The 16,991-nt window shown below is 37.4% G+C and overlaps 1 protein-coding gene across 3 annotated transcripts in view; it reads left to right on the top strand.

The window, feature by feature from the left end:
- Positions 1-3,359: 3,359 nt before the first annotated feature.
- LOC115918011 (L-threonine ammonia-lyase-like) overlaps positions 3,360-16,991 on the top strand; it is an 18,325-nt gene continuing 4,693 nt past the window's right edge. For 2 of the 3 annotated variants that reach the window (XM_030995618.1, XM_030995619.1), the window contains exons 1-8: positions 3,360-3,397; positions 4,254-4,553; positions 10,174-10,244; positions 10,762-10,807; positions 11,156-11,341; positions 13,990-14,045; positions 15,317-15,479; positions 16,545-16,635. In XM_030995618.1, the coding sequence (XP_030851478.1) occupies positions 4,281-4,553; positions 10,174-10,244; positions 10,762-10,807; positions 11,156-11,341; positions 13,990-14,045; positions 15,317-15,479; positions 16,545-16,635 (886 nt within the window). In that variant the 5' untranslated portion in view covers positions 3,360-3,397; positions 4,254-4,280. The remainder of the gene's footprint in view (positions 3,398-4,253; positions 4,554-10,173; positions 10,245-10,761; positions 10,808-11,155; positions 11,342-13,989; positions 14,046-15,316; positions 15,480-16,544; positions 16,636-16,991) is intronic. The other variant, XM_030995620.1, reaches the window with a different exon arrangement.

Genomic DNA, 16,991 nt, shown 5'->3' with positions numbered 1-16,991 from the left:
CTTTGATAATATGTTGTAATTTATGTTTTTTAGTGCATTTTAAATGTTTATGAGGATCAATATCATACTCAATTGGAAATTTTAGAACTGACAGAGCTGTCATGACAAGGCTTGTCTCCAGTAACATGATGTGCAAGCAGCTTGTTTATAACTATGAAATGATGGGTTTAAAAGCCATATAGGGCCTTTGATGATGCATGTGTTGATTTGTAATATGATGTTGAGTTCGGAAAAACCATCAGTAGCACAAGCGATTCTTAAAAATTACAAACTCAATGATTTTATTTTGAAAGCAATCCTCCACTAAATCAATTTGTTCTGGTTCAGATTACTTTGTTACCGAATTATCAGGATTTGTTTTAAAAACTGAGACAAGTATACACAGAGTGCAGCATAGTTGGCAGCAATAGTCCTTTGAAAGGCAAGGTCTGTCATTTTCCATTGAAAGTTACAGAATCCTTGACTTGAAATAATAGTTGTGCTAATTCGCCGATTCACAGAAAAATTCATGATGATTTTTGTAGAGTTTTGGCAAGGGAATACACACATTTGAACAGTTGTTAGTATGGACAATAACATTGTTCTTTTCACACATGTCAACCTCATAAATTAGGATAAATCTAAGCTTTGTATTTCATTAGAATTCTTTTTGCCAAAAAATCTTATACATGTAAATGGGTATATGTACATGCACAGTCTTCCTAACTTGAAACCGACAGTACTTTTTTTACGGAAAAAAGTATCATTCTTGCCAAAGTATGACTAAAGGATTTGTTTTATAAGATCCAAGTTAGAGTTTGCATGTTTGTAGAGCAAATAAATGTTTTCTCACATTTTTAAACCTTTACTTTGTATTGTGTCATTATGTCTCAATTCTTGTCTCTGGTTGTATCCTGCAGATTTTTAAATTCTTCTTAGTGTCTTCTCTTGTATTCTATTGTCTTTTACTCCTGTCTGTGTCTATCTTTCCTCTTCTTTTTCTTCAACTTTTTTCCCTTCCCTTCATTTTTTTTATTTTTTTATTTTTTAATTTTTTTACTGTTTTCTAGTATCTGTCTTTGCCATCAAAATTTTGTCACCATTTTGTTTTATTTTACATCATCATCATCACTCATGATATTCATATTCATTGTCAATTTCTTCTTCGTCCTCCTCTTTCACTCTTCTACTTTATTTCTTTTATTTCATCAGTTTCATGTTATTTCAATTAAAGATAAACAATTAACTCTTTTCAAGTGAACAGTATCTTATATTAATTTTTATAGTAGAAATTATTTGAATTTAAAGCTACTATGTCCCATGTTTGCAGCCAACATCAAACTCAGTAGAACTTTGCAGGAATTATGAATATGTCACGTATGTCCTATCTGTGAAATGTAACTGTTAGCAGTGTCCTTATATTCAAATTATGCAAGGAAACATATTTTATTTTCTAGACTTCACTGTCAGACACTATTGAGTGAGAGAGAGAGTGACTTCTTTTTCTTCTTTGGTTATAACATACATAAAATGAGCTGTAAAGGGTACAGGAGCATAATTTTGTCTACATCAATATCAACAAACCAATTCTTGTAATGGCCAAAATCAAACTGATTGAATCTTTGCGCAGCACAAAACGTTCAACCATTCGGTACAGGGGTCTGAAAATCAGACTATTACTTTCGTGATTGCAATCAACTGAGTCGATTTGACAACTAATGGTTGTTATTTTCTCATATTTCAAGCCCTTTTGTTTTGAGGAAAGTTTCATATTAGTATTATCTTTCAAATGCTGTTGGAATTCAACATTTTCATTTTTTGGCCTGTAAATGGAACAGAGTACCTTTAAAAGAACATCAGATATTTGTTCAAGACTCCTTTCTCTTTAGCATGTTAATCTTTGTTTATATGTGTGTTTGTTGATGCAGTGACAATAATAAGATAAAAGTGTGTGCTATGTAGCCAGAAATTAAGATATAATGATGTAATAGTCTTGACAATTATCCTTCTCTCTATAAAATGTATGCTGTTTTATGGGGCAAATGATTAATGATTAATGCTATCAGGATTTACTTGAAAAGAGGTAATGAACTTTGATATTCATTTGTCATCATCATCTTCTAGTTCTTAGATTGTTTGAGTTTATTTCCTTTGTTCTTTCCACCTTTTTTGACCTACTACTGCTTTTTTCTTTCTACTACTACTTTTTTTATTTTGTCTACTCCTGGTTTAGTGGTTTATACCTTCTATATTTCACCACTCTCTTTCATTTTCCACACTGTCTCACATTCCTACATTTCTCTCTCCATCACATTGAGTTACCCACTGGCAAAAGGACTGGCTCCCCTTATCTTATATCCCCCTATTCTAGCACACTTTAGATTCTGTAGATAGTTCTCCGCTAATGCCCTTTTATGCCATGATTCACTCAAGAATCTTCGGAAATGAATTAACAAAAATCACGGATACAAGCATGACTCTGCCCAACATAAAACATCACATTCCAAGTAAACGTAAACATTGCCACGTGCTTTGTGAAAGGGTGTTGTCCCAGTGAACCAATCAGAAAGAGGAGATTTGCATATTAGGAGGCACTACCTCTTTATCCGATGACGTAGAAATAAAAGGAAAGCCGGAATTAAGCGTAGTCTTATATTTCAAACCATGATTTCTAAATACTTCTAGATAATGCTATAGTTTCAAGGTAATTAACAAACTGAAAATGATCTAGAATAAAAAAATTATGTTTATATGGTAGTGAAGTGCAAATGTAGTAAGAATTTAATATTTTTCGCATGAAAATTGTAATTTTAATATCGGAGTAATACTGTGAAGTCTGCGACGATTTTGAACAGAGTGCTCATGTTTTGGCTAGCTCCGGTCGAAACCGGTTCTCAATACCACAACGATCGCGATGTACACACACACGCCTTCGTACCGTACGCGTCTATATCGTCACGCTTGGTGCACGCTTTTATTATCACTTAGTCTATGATAAGTAAACAGACAATTTCGGTGAATCTCAGAATCTCAAAATTGGTGTCCAGACATCGCTTAGAAGCACTTCTGTATCCTCTACATTTTAGAGATCGTCCTGCCAGTCCAACGCTCACGTCGCACTTTATTTTAGCGTTATTTATATTTTCACAGAGAAAGTGACGGAGGATAATTAGGATTTAGAATCTAGGCCCGTCGTTAAACTTCGTCATCACGAAATTACGCCGTCTTGTTGCAGTGTTGGATTTCGTCGGAGCAGCTCAGCTTAGATTTTGTCTTGACTCTTAAAACTGAACGTGAGAATACCCGTACCGGTACAACTTAGTTACAGGGTCAGGGATCATATCTCACAGACCGATACGGATACCGTGATCGGGACCGTGATACTGATAGAGAAAGACAAGTGGTCCGAAAAGTACAGGTAAGAAGATCGAAGATGAAGCAATTAGAATGCAGACTAGATAGTAGATGTAGAATTAGAAGTCTAGAGGAATCTAACGTTAGATCTATAAAGTAGATCTAGTAATATTTTTGTCATAAAATTAAAAGAATATTTCTGTTAAACTTTCTTGACTAGACTACCGCAGTTAATGAGTTATAAAGTTGATGCCTAAATTTGTTTTCCTTTTTAAGAAATAAATGAATTGAATTTGAAACTTTGAGAAAGAGTGTAAACATCATCATGATTGTGGAGATTTTTAAAATTTGTTATGGTTATGGGAGAGTCGAGTCGAGTCCTGGTAGTAGTTCATGTGACTGCCTATAAGTATAACCATGATAACTCCAGGAAGCTCTGACGCCGACGCCGAAGGAGCTTCCTGGAGTTAGTGACTGCCTGGTGTTTAACTGTTTTCTTAGTGTCCTGCATTTATAAGTTAATAATAATAACCCTTTACAAACAGACAAAGCCAAAGTCCAAAGCCAAATATTGTAACTTGAGATATGGATCTAGAACTTTGATGGACACGAGAATGGAGATGCTCGTTTTTCCATTGAAATTATTTAAAACAGGTTCACAAATTGTACATTTTGATACTTGTTGGGCACTGTTCAGGTTATGAAGGATAAAGAAAAACCATGCATAAACCACAGGACAAGCTCCTCTCAGAAATTTAGTTGTACAGTGTAGATCTCAACCTAATGTTGCATGTTTGTAAGGTTGACGACTTTAAAGCATTGTGGGGGTATAAGTATAAATGTATATGATAATGATAGTCATCCATGAATGTTTAACTTTAAACTATCAGATCTTTACTTACCCTTTGATCTCATTTCAGGTTCAACGAAAAAGCCACAAAATCTTGATGATGCCCTCAGAGCTTCCTAAGGATCAGGGACAGATTTCTGAAGACGAGGGTGTAGCCATGGAAGCTCACAAGCAGACCTTGATCAACGGACACGACCAGTGCGATAGCCCCACCTTGGAAGAGGATGCTGACATCAACATCGATGAGATCGGAGAGGAGTACCAACACGACCCCCATTGCGACCCCGACAACCCCATCCAGGTCAAATTCCAGGATGTCAGCGCGGCAGCTTACAAGATCAAAAGCGGTGTGTTGCGATCGCCATGTTCGGTAAGCATTCACGTCGCAACTCTCTGTTTGTAGGTGGTGGAATTTCATATTTTGTCATTAGTTCATATTAGACTGTATGATAGGGTTAAACATAGTTAAAGATAAAGACCAGTTATGGTCGTGCAATTGCATTGTGAAAGAAACATTGTGGAATCGATCAGAAAAGGTTGATCATCTAGCATATAAGTATTGGTGTGTACAGCAAGGTTCTGGAATCATCAAAATGATAAGAAATTTGGCCCAGACGCCCATTCCTCGTAAAGCTACAAGCACTGTACACAGAAAGATGTACATGGGACTATACGCACACGTGCGCGACACATGCGTTTATCTCTCACATACTAATAGATAAACTAATTTACCAAAATTTATATATCAATTATAGTAGGCGGTTTCCCAGCAAAATTTTTATCATCATGTATTAGTCAAAACATATTCTTTCACATGATTCGTAATAAGAGCTTCCATTTCATTTTTTGAAATTGGGGCGTTTTGAATACTGGTCTTTACCTTTAAAGGGTAGTGGAGGATTTTGGTTACCTGGGCCCTGTTATATAAACAGGCAACTTATTTGCAATTGTTATCAATTGCAACTATGTACATGTACATGATAGGAGACTGCATACTTGTGTTTTGATAAGAGGATTTGCAATTGATTCAGATTCTGAAGTGCATCATTGGATTAATCTCCTTTTAAAGGCCCACTGCACAGCTTGTAGCTACTTGCGCCCTCTATATAACAAACAATGCCTAATGGGTGACCATAGATCCTCTTTTTCTTATGTTAATTGAGAGCTGAGTTGATGAGATAACCTCCTGTCCAGTGACCTTGCAGTGTGGTCTAATCCCTCCTGTAAACTAGTACAGATAAGCTTTAAAGGTGAAATTCAAAGAAGATCACAAATGTGTCAACTAATGTATCACTAGAAACTGGTGAGCTAACAGATGGCCATCGGACAAGCTTTAGGTCAACTACATATCGGGTGATTTATAAAAATACAAATACAACCATCTCCATATAGCAGCTGGGATATACGAGAGATTCGCCGGAAAAATAACGATGTTTTAATGACGTCACTATATGGACCAACACTGCCCAAGCAGACGACATCCCATTAAGAGTGAACATAATTAGAAAGCTGTTATTTCTCAAATTATAATGAGTTTAGTGTATATAAATGTAATGGCATGTCAAACCATTCAAAAGGGGGATATGACCCGATTCTGATAACTAAAATCTTTTGCTTGTAAATACACAGGATAGGGGTGAATTAACAATCAAAGAAACCAGACTTTCAAATTGAAAAACCCCCGGAATGATATTAGGGACAGCATTTGTTCCCCCTTGAAACGCCGAACATACCCCGGTGGGTGCAGCTGAATATACAATGGCGTCTTATTTTGTTTACAAGCGACAGATTCCTTTATTTTTGTATCGCTGCATTTGTCATCAAAATAAAACCATGCGCGGGGTTTAGAGTGAGGCAATAGATTATAAATTTAGCCTGACGGTAGTGAAGAAAGAGAAAGAACTCAAGAGAAGATGAAAACACAGGCACGGAAAATGTGTGAGATGTCATGGGACTTCGTCTGCTTGTGCAAGTCATGTCCATACTGTGATCTCACACATCTCAGCAGCGTTCGGAAAGCTCTTCAGGTGCTATGCCGGGGCTGTAATTAAGCGTTTTGTAATTTATAATAATAATTACTTCGAATGTTTCCAAGCATTGAATTTTGATAACCTTGTCGAATCAAAGTTTCAACTTTGCAATAATGAAAATAAAGTTAGTTTTTAAAATCAATGAATATCTACTTTAAAGTTTTGACTTCTCAAGCTCTCATCCTGCCAACCTTGATCTGTCTGTCTGTCTGAGTATCTGTCTGTCTCTTTGTCTCCCCCTCTCTCTCTCTCCCCCTCACTCTCTCTCTCTCTCTCTCTCTCTCTCTCTCTCTCTCCCTCCTCTCTCTCTCCCCCTCTCTCTTTTCCCCCTCTCTCTCTCTCTCATGGTCATTTGCTTTAGTAAAGCTCAAGATAAGTCTCTTACTCAAAAAGGTACTGACCATGGGCACACCCTCATAGAGTAGATGAATAGAAAGTTTGACAGTTGAATACGTAATATAAGCCCCGGCCTGGAGCTTGATGGCATTGCTTCATCATCACAACAAACTAGAGTAGTATGTGACCTTGAGCACAGAGTGACCTTGAGCACAGAGTGCTTGTGTATGGGTTGCCATAGACTACTACCAGACACGCAACAAGTTGTTTTGATGGCCATTGGTAGACATAAAAAACAACAACAAACAATTTATTAAAAAAGACCCAATTAACACAAGCTCCAATCAAGCAACCTTGCAGGTGTAGGCACATCCGCATATACTGTATTTATCTACAGTATGAACTGGTACTATGTAAATGCACACATCTGTTCAGAATATCAGAAATGTATGATTGAAATTAAATTATGATTCATGATACTCAGCTGTACAGATAATCAGGCATTTGAAATGCAGGGGGTAATAATTTCTTTTTCTCTTCACAAATCCAAAACTCTTACATGGTAGTGGTTGAACAATTTATGTTTTCAATCAAGGTTTTGCCAAATAATACCTGAATCCCGGTAGACACCTTGGCTGTGCAATGTGCATACATGTACCTGGAGCTGGCGAGTCTCTGGTTAAGCTAGTTTATGCCAAGAAATGAATACATCCTTTTCCTAAAAGTGTATCTTTGTTCTTGGGCTTTTGCAATATACCGGTAGTATAACTATGGAAAGTTGACAGAAAGGTGAAGTTTTTGGATTTCTTGGCGTGAGTCCCTTTGAGCGCATACATGTAACTTAGGAAAGCAGACTTGTTGGTCTGGTTTATTCAAAAGAGAAAATCACACTGTGTTTGTTCATTATTTGACGTCACCAATTGATTCTCAAAGTTATTGTTCAGCACAAGAAAAAAATTACTTGTGCTTGTCCCTGGTTCCCTATAAGTGTCTAGAGCAGCATGTATTATGTTTAAATTTGTAAGGTAAACCTTTCTCTGTTCTGTTCAGTCAGCTGAGTCAGCTATCACTATGTAAATATTTGCTTTTGTACTGAGTAGTTGACAATGATGATGATAACCATAACTGCTGTATAATCTCCCATAATTGCCTTGACTTTGTAGAGTACCGCATCGATGCATGTACACAGATTAGAATCTCCCATTCCAAAAGCCATTCCCATTTTCAGGTAGCATGTTACAAACATGCTTGCTTGCTATTATTATACTACCAATCTGAGATATGACTGCATGATGCACTTTGCCAACGTTACAATTTTACCTACTTGGAAGTTGTGAAGTAAAGTCAATCAAATAAAGTTGTTTATAGATGTTATGTTTTATATCAACCAATGTACTTTTGGAGAAAACAGTGAATTAAATACTTATGACTGAAGTCATCCTTATAGATCATTTATTTAGAATGTATTTGATGGGGGTAGTTGTGTTGGTTGGTTTGACTAGGGTCGTGTTGGGGGTCGGTGTATTTGATATTGGCAGTAGGAGAGGTACATAAATACATAAATATGAAGCAGTAATTAAGGAGAGACTTGTAATTCCGGAGTCATATGAGAGTATTAATTATCTCCAAACTTTGGAGAATCAAATCGGTCACATCATTATGAACTTACACATATGTAAAACACAAGATGAAGAGAGATCCAGCTACCGGTATACACCGATACGGGCGAATTTTCATGGATGTGAGCCCTCTACGTTTATCATTACACGCTGGGGGGCTTCTATCAGCTTGCGCTTTCATCTTGCATGCAACGATCATTGCTTTCTCACAGACAAACCACTTATTATTCCTTGCCGCTTTCGGACATTTCAACTTCATTTTGTCTAAATTTATTTCATTTACGATGGATGAATGGGTAGATGATGTCCGTCATTGGCGAGTTTTGCGTGCGTTTTCGGCAATCGAAGTTTGGGAGACGCCGTTGTAACGGTGTCCCACATATTCATTATCGTGTATGTTAACATGCAGATGATTTTATTGAATTGAAGAGAGTGAGAGACGGAATGATTTAGAGTTAGAATATAAATAATTCAAGGAATTTTAGCTAGCTGGAGCAGAGTTGTGGGTTCGATCTTACGGTACGGAGGCACTCTCACCACACCGCCAGTAGATGCGGGCCTAAGTACGAACGAGCTCTCGCTCATTCAACTTTCCCATTCAGGTGCTATCCAGAAGCCCCCCAGCTGCCCCCCAACTGTAGCGCCACTTACGGCGGCTTGCGTGGAAGGTCGCCCAAAGTGTATTTGTGTATATGTAGAAAGAGGGTCTTGATCTAATCGTGAATAAAACTCAACTCCCTTCAGAAAGCCAGAACATGTAATATTTATACAGAAGGATACAAGTAATAATGAGCTAGGGTAGGTTACATTGTGTCAAATGGACAAATTAGACATGAATGAGGGCCGCCAAAACAATGGACAAATTGGTAGTTTTATGTATTCATGGGGCTTAAACATAATAGAGGTGGTCTTTCCTGGGAAGGGGATTATGAATGTTGGCTTTTAAGTGCATCTCAAACTGGGCATCGTGTCAGGGTATAACATTAGGGTACTTTATAACTAACTGAGTTTTGGGACAATACTACACAACACTAGAGGTCAAGCCCTGATGTCCGCTCTTGACCCTGCTTTCATGTGTTTCAACCCACTCCTGACACAGGTGTACATTATGTGGGTACTTGGTTGGATTTATCAAAATATTATCTTTTGAACAAGTTACATAATTACTGAGAAGAGGTCAACTATCAGGTGGCATGTGGTTTCAAATATCTTCCTCAAAAGTGCAGGGCGCCCATGCAAACCAAACACAGAGCTATAGGACTCTATTGTCTTTTCAATTTCAAGGGTTTTGTACTTTGATTGAATATCACCGGATGATCGGATCCTGACTCTGTTTCAACTATTTGAGTGTTTTGAACATCAATATATCATATCGTAAAGTTCGACCTCCCACTCTTTTACACACTCATATATGTTTTGTTGTAACATAATGTAGGTCATATGCTAGTTATTCTGTCTTTTCATCACTTGAAATATAAAGAAAAAACATAAAAATATATTTCACTTAATATTCTTTTGTTCTTTACTTGCGTCAGATACTTTTTCATAGATTAAAGTTTTGTATTTCATAATTTTCCGGAGTAAATTACATTCACCCATTTGTGCATTCTATCTCTCTCTCTCTCTCTCTCTCTCTCCTTTTGTCAGTCAATTAAGGTATATTGTTTTTAATTGTAAAGCACATGATGCATGTACAGTACATGTACTCATACATGGACTAGTACATGGAAACCCTTTCCACATTATTCACATTATTAAGTATAAGTATGTATAATCAATCATCAGGCAATTCTGTTCATTGATTTTGTTTTGTTTTCTAGAGTTTTAAAATGCATATTTTTTTCCTTTTCTTCCTACTCCTAGAAATCTAACCTGTCAGGATTGGTGGGAATGGATTTGTACTTGAAGAAAGTTTAAATAAATAAGCAATCATCAGGCAATTCTGTTCATTGATTTTTTGTCTCTAGAGTTTTAAAATGCATATTTTTTTTCCTTTTCTTCTTAGAAATCTAACCTGTCAGGATTGGTAGGAATGGATTTATACTTGAAGAAAGATTACTTACAGACTACAGGAAGGTACGTTTGAAGCAGATACATTGTCAGTTTATTTACAGGCATTAACCCTGATCAGTATAGTTCAGATTGTCAAAAGTATATTCATATTTAGAATGAATTATATACGTTTGTCTGTGTTTTGCCCTTTCCAATGAATAATATCATTGTTTTTGTATGGCTTCAGCACATGAACGATCTGAAACTACCTGTATATTTTCTCTTGCTTATTATGTGCTGCAAAAGTATCCAGTTTTGTGAAATGATACTTGTGTCTTCAATAACCCTTCAATTAATTGTATTTTACAATAAATTGGAGGGCTGTATATCTGTGCAAACTATGCAAATTATTAAGAAAATAATTTCTTCTCGTGAGTAGATATCTATAGTGCACAAAATCCATACATTACATGGAAGGTGTACGACTGTAGGTGTATACAGGTAGGTCTAAAACCCAAAACATTACCTAATGATCTATCGTTTGTATCATATTTGAGAAAACATCCCGAATGAGTTTTATAATTCCTTTCTTTTCTTGCAGTTTCAAAGAGAGAGGAGCTCGTAACACACTGCTAATGCTACCAGAGGTAAGATTTTTGTAATAATTTTCTTTTGTTTATGCCAGGGTGATCAAAGTTTCGCTGCTTCCCAAAATCATCTAGAAGATTTAATTCATTCAGTATGTACATGCAGACATAGTAAATATATCGATTGATTGGGGGATTTTATTTAGTAAATTTCATTATTGCATTCTGAGACTGAACTGTGATGGTTACAATATAATGTGCTTATACATGAGCATGATAAAGAGCAATATTCACAATGTTCAAACAGACAATATTATATAATTATCAATCATGGACAGATATTGTTATGAGAAAAAGTTCTATAATTCATAATCTCAATTGCGTCCTTTTTTTTATGCGATCCCACAGGAGTACAAGCAGAGAGGGGTGATAGCAGCATCGGCAGGTAACCACGCCCTAGCGATGGCCTACCACGGGAGACAGCTGGGTATCCCCATCTTTGTGGTGATGCCTAAGATTGCTCCTATCATGAAAGTGAATCGATGCAAGCAGCACGGAGCTACCATCCTCATCAAGGGAGAGGACATCGGAGAGGTGAGTTCATATGTATGCATGATACAAAGAGAAGAGGGAGGGAGAGAAAGAGAGAGAGAGAGAGAGGGTGGGGGGGGGGGGGTGGGGGAGAGGAGGAGAGAGAGGAGAGAGAGAGAGAGATAGAGAGAGAGAGAGAGAGAGACAGACAGACAAACAGACACAGAGAGAGGGTGAGAGACAGAGAAAGAGTGAATCGATGCAAGCAGCACGGAGCTACCATCCTCATCAAGGGAGAGGACATCGGAGAGGTGAGTGCATACCGATGGATTAAGTGGGGGGGGGGGGGAGGGGGAGGACATGAAAAATGAAAGAAAAAGAGAAGGAATTGGGGTGGGGGAGAAGGGAGAAGGGACAGGGGAAGAGACAACAGAAATTGATAAGAATGAGAGTCAGGGGAGGGAAAGAAGGAGAAATAGAGAGATTAAAAAAAAAAATATTAGGAGGAAGAGAAATAGAGACAAAGATAAGAAAGACAGACAGAAGGGATCAGGGCTCAAATTAATTGTTTGTCCACGGGGGCTCTCCCCCCCCCCCCCCCCCAAACAAAAAATGCCCCCATGAGCCTTCTCACGGGGGCTCTTTTATTACTGACGGGGGCTCTTTTTTATACAAATATCCATTGAATTGGTACCTATGATACTCCTCAATTATTTGCTATTTTTTCATTATCATTTCAATCAGCATTTTCCCTCTTACAAATTTACAAGCTGTAGCTGTTACTGGCCTGTGTATATAATATAATTATACGCATACAACACTGATCTTTATGATGTCTTTAACGTGACATATCTTCTTCTCCCCTTGCAAACGAGAAAGAAAACAAGGTCATTAAAAGGGATTAAGCGACAAATAATGATTGTGATTCAAATTGATGCGAATATTTGTTTGAATAAGCACTGCTATTCACCCGAATCTTCTTTGTAAAAACAACTTTTACAAATCTCAGCCATGCTTACTGAGTTGAGACGTTCCATTCAATGTAAAATACTCATCAAAGAATACACTTCTCCTAATCTGAAAGTGATCTTACAACACAGTGGCAGATTTTCATGGCTGAGATTTGTAAAAGTCGTTTTTACAAAGAAGATTCTGGTGAAAAGCATTGCTTATTCAAAAAAATCCTTGCATCAATTTGAATCACAATGATTATTTGTCGCATGATCCTTTTATTAAATAACCTGTTTTCTTTTTTGTTTGCAGGGGGAGAAGAAGCTATGTCACGTTAAGAAATCATAAAGATCAGTTGTATTATGCGTATATACATTATGATACCAGAACAAATGTTGATTATCAGAATGTCATTTTGGAATACCTCTATACAAAAACCACATTGTCTTTAGCCCGTATGAGTATTAGTATGATGCAATATAAAGCTATTATTCTTTATTTAATTCAGTATAATGATTTTCCTCAAAAATAGTTTTGCCATTTTGTTAGGGTTGAGACGCTAAGAAATGGTTTCAAATGTACATTACACGAACCCTGAACCATTGCAAAATGATGGTGGTTCTCTCTCTCTCTCTCTCTCTTTATTTTAATCATGCATTATCAACTACATATAAAGCAGCAACCAAAAACTTAGGGTTATCTGAGATAGGTGAAAGTAAGAGTTAAAAAGAAAGTCATGCTAAAACGGCGCTTCACTTCCCCCCGCCCCCTGAAAAAAATAAAATAGATTAGTAGTCCTCCTCTCCAGCATCCCCCTCCCCCCACCCCCGCTTTAATATCACATTTTCACTTGGCAGCACAAGGGGGCCGGGGGGGGGGGGGGTGGGAGGAGTGGGTTAAACCCCCTAACCCCCCCCCCCCCCCCTGTAGATCTGCCCATGTTACCATATCCTTCCACAATATTTTGGTCTTCCTCTTCTCCTCAAAAAAGGGACTTTTAGATTTGCGTGGACGTGGACGTGTTACGTCCTTTTAAGGCACTGACAGTCACATGTGACGTCCTTTTAAGCACTGGCAGTGCCTTGAAAGGAGGTCACACGTTGCAGTCCACGTTCTCATCGTGCAAATCTAAAAGTCCCTAATATTGATTTACTGGTCATTATTTGCTGACAACGAAAAACTTCTCCAGGCCATGACCATGTTTCTGCCCTTGCGCGATCGCCTCCAGCTCCAGCAGACATGGCGCGGCAGCGTGCACACGCACCGCTACTAAAGGTGCAGTAGGCCTATAACCACTGCTGACGGCGGCACTGCACTGCGAGCTGAATCGGTAATAATAGGCCTACTCATAAAACGAGAAATCTTGCACGTTAATCTTAGTTCCATTTCATTGGTTTAAGGTTTGAAAATTGAAACTCAATATTGTGTTAAAGTTATAACAGAAAAGATAATCTTTATTTTATAATTCCACCGGGGCGATTTTTAATTTTGCAATCGCCCCCGTGAGCAACCTGACGGGGGTGATTATGTAGCTCACGGGGGCGAATCGCCCACCGCCCCCCTGTATTTTGAGCACTGGAAGGGATAGGGAACCATGAGAGAGAGAGATGGATAGAGAGTGTAGAAGTAGGAGACAGAAGGGATAGAAATAAAGTGCAAAGAGAGAGAGAGAGAGAGAAGAAACAAAAGAAGACAGGTATAGTACAAGGACTTTATTTTCTAATTCTCCTTCTCTTATTTCCTTTTTGCTTTTACTACAGTCTAAGAAGCTGGCTATGTACTTGGCAAAGAAGCGGGGGTACTTCTACGTCAATGGGTAAGGAAATGAAATGTTTTTGCTCATTGTGAATTTTAATTATCCTTTCATTAGATTGAATCCAAAGATACAAATTTGTTGTCATTGCAACATGCTTTAAATGCCATTGCTTCTGGAAATGCTTTTAATTGTTTGATACTCGTAATAGTGTCACAAATCCAGTGGTCTACATACAAAAGAACTGATTTGACCTCATTATCACTCAGAATAATAACAAGTATGACATCTTCAAAGGTTATTGCTGAATTGAATGGGAATAAACAAATTCATGGGGTTTTAAATCTCTTTTGATATTTGTAATCACTTTGTTAACTGATCCTTACTCTCCTTACACTATGAACATGACTGACAAAGAAAGCGGACAAAATATACAGTCCCTCAGGTAGATAAAGGAACATCCCTTCACTGCTATTATGTAAAAATGTGTAGAACAGGTGTCACATGCATATTCACCTGTTTACATAATAGCAGTGAAGGAATGTTCCTTTGTCTACGTGAGGAACTGTATATTTTGTCCGCTTTCTTTGTCGGTCTTGTTCATAATGTTAATTGGGTCAGTGGTTTTATACAATGGAGGGTTTTATGAATTACTGTATAGGAAACTCCAAAAGTGACCTCAAGGTTTGTTTTGGAATGAAAAGATAAATGCCTCATCTATTGTGATGTCATACACTGTACTTGTATGACTCCTTTTTTCAGTATTATTTTGCATCAGGTGAATATCGCAGTCCTATTCATACTGCCTTCTCTGATTACCCTTACCTTTTGACCTTGACACTAATTCATTTTATTTTTTTCCATGTAGATCTCAATGACAAATGAATCAATGGCAGTAATATTTTTTTTCTTCCAATTTTTGGTAGGATCATGTTTTAAAAAACAAGCAGTGTTACTTGTCTGTCCATGATGTGAGTGTTCATACATTTGTGTGCTCTATAAATTTGTTTGTTTTTATGTGTTTGAGATGCTTAGTTAGTTGTGATTTTGAATTTATTAGCAATATTAATGTCATCTCAGCAGCAACAAACAAATTTGATTAGCGTATTTTAAGACTTTCCTTACAGGGACTGCTGGTATGACCAGCTTTCAACAATCATATGTTGATACTGGAGTGGTTGTTTGCATTTGCAAAATATACATTTAACAAAAAATACACTGCTGCAATAAAATGGCAAACGTGAGAACGAGCCTTTACAGTAACAAATATATAAAAGAAAGAGGTCTCTGTGAAAAAAATGGTGTTCACACTGTTGTATCTTTTGTTGCCATAGATATGACCATCCACACATCATCTCAGGCCAAGGCACTATGGGACTAGAGATCCTTGAACAGGTACCTGACGTGGATGCAGTTGTCTGTCCTGTTGGAGGGGCGGGGCTTATTGCCGGCCTAGCGCTCGCTATCAAGAGTCTTAACCCTTCTGTTCAAATCATTGTAAGTGATTAATCAATTAATCCACTCTTTCTCTTCTGTACGTTTCTATTCATTTTTATCTCATCCTCTGTTTCCTTTTCTCTTTTTTAAAAAATATATTTATTCATTTATTGGTTTTACATTTCACATGCAGATTCAGTACAGATAACAAAATATACATAAAAGACATATTGTTTCATATAGTAATTGAAAAATTAATCAGACTACAAAATTATATGTCACCAAATATGTTTGACAACTATTATCATGTTACAGGAAACCCAGACAAAAAAAGTACAAAACTGTGAAATGTGCAGAAACCTATAGAACAGCATAGCTTGTAAAGAATAGGTTCCTGGGAGCCGTGGAAAATTTACCAGGACGGAATATGTTCCATTTAGAGAAATGTACATTGTGTACATAATGTTACCAAATGTAAGAGGGCAGTAATTTTTTTGTTGTGCACTTTCTGGCAGTCTGTGTATTTCTCTCTTCTTGTGATAACTTGGATACAAGATGTCTAGTATTGTTCCATCTTTGGAATGACTGTCGATTTAGGCCATTTTAATTTACCCTTTACCTTTCATTTAAGAATATGCACAAGATCCTTTGAAGGCATCGTTTAACAATTTTAAATCTGAGACGCATGGCCCTACATGTTTTCAGTGTCTGTGATATGGTGTAATGTATTGAAGCCCTAAAAATTGCGCTTCAAAATGATCATGAAATGCCTCAAATTATAAAAATCTTTGAGTGACCGGTTTTACCATACTCATTTCCCCCAATAGACTGTAGTGTTATCAAAACCGTTAGGAAAACGGTTTTTGAAATTTCGATTTTCAATCATAAATATCTTGATAGGCTTGTAAAAGTCATGGGATTCTTGGCTCTCCTAAAGGTTAATAATTTCAGAATCTGAGGCAATGCTACCGAGTACCTTTTAAAAGAACGACAGAATCCAAGTATATTCCATGCAGTCAGACCATGTGCTGATGAATATCCCCTATCAGCCTATGGTCTGGTCAAGATGCCGAATCACTTCTCTTTTATTCATTACTGTTCATTTTCTCATCATTCTGCTTCCAGGGCGTAGAGACGGACCAGACTCAGAGCTTCACAGCTGCCCTCGAGGCAGGCAGACCAACCTATTTCAAAGTAGGACCAACACTGGCTGACGGTAAGTGCTCTCTTCTCTAGAGATTCAAAAACAACATTTAGAATTTACATCAGGGCCCCGTTGCACAAAACTTACCATTGATGGTAACTTTGCCATGAATGGTAACTACCAAGGAAACCTTGATTTTATCTTTCTGGATTAACACTTTGTATATCTTAATATTAAAACGGGACTGCACTACTTGTAGCTACTCGCGCTCTCTATTCAACCAACAATGCCCAAGCGGTATCCGTTGATCCCCTTTTTCCTATGTTACTTGAGAGCTGATGAGATAACCACCTGCCAGTGACCATGCAGGAAGGTCTTATCCCTCCTGGCGAAACTAGTGCAGATAGGCTTTAAAAATTGGCATTGGT

The sequence above is a fragment of the Strongylocentrotus purpuratus genome, unplaced genomic scaffold (assembly GCF_000002235.5).
Source record: "Strongylocentrotus purpuratus isolate Spur 01 unplaced genomic scaffold, Spur_5.0 spur5_scaffold_3, whole genome shotgun sequence".
In the NCBI taxonomy this organism is placed as follows: Eukaryota; Metazoa; Echinodermata; class Echinoidea; order Camarodonta; family Strongylocentrotidae; genus Strongylocentrotus; species Strongylocentrotus purpuratus.
This window is presented reverse-complemented; position numbering and strand designations above follow the sequence as displayed.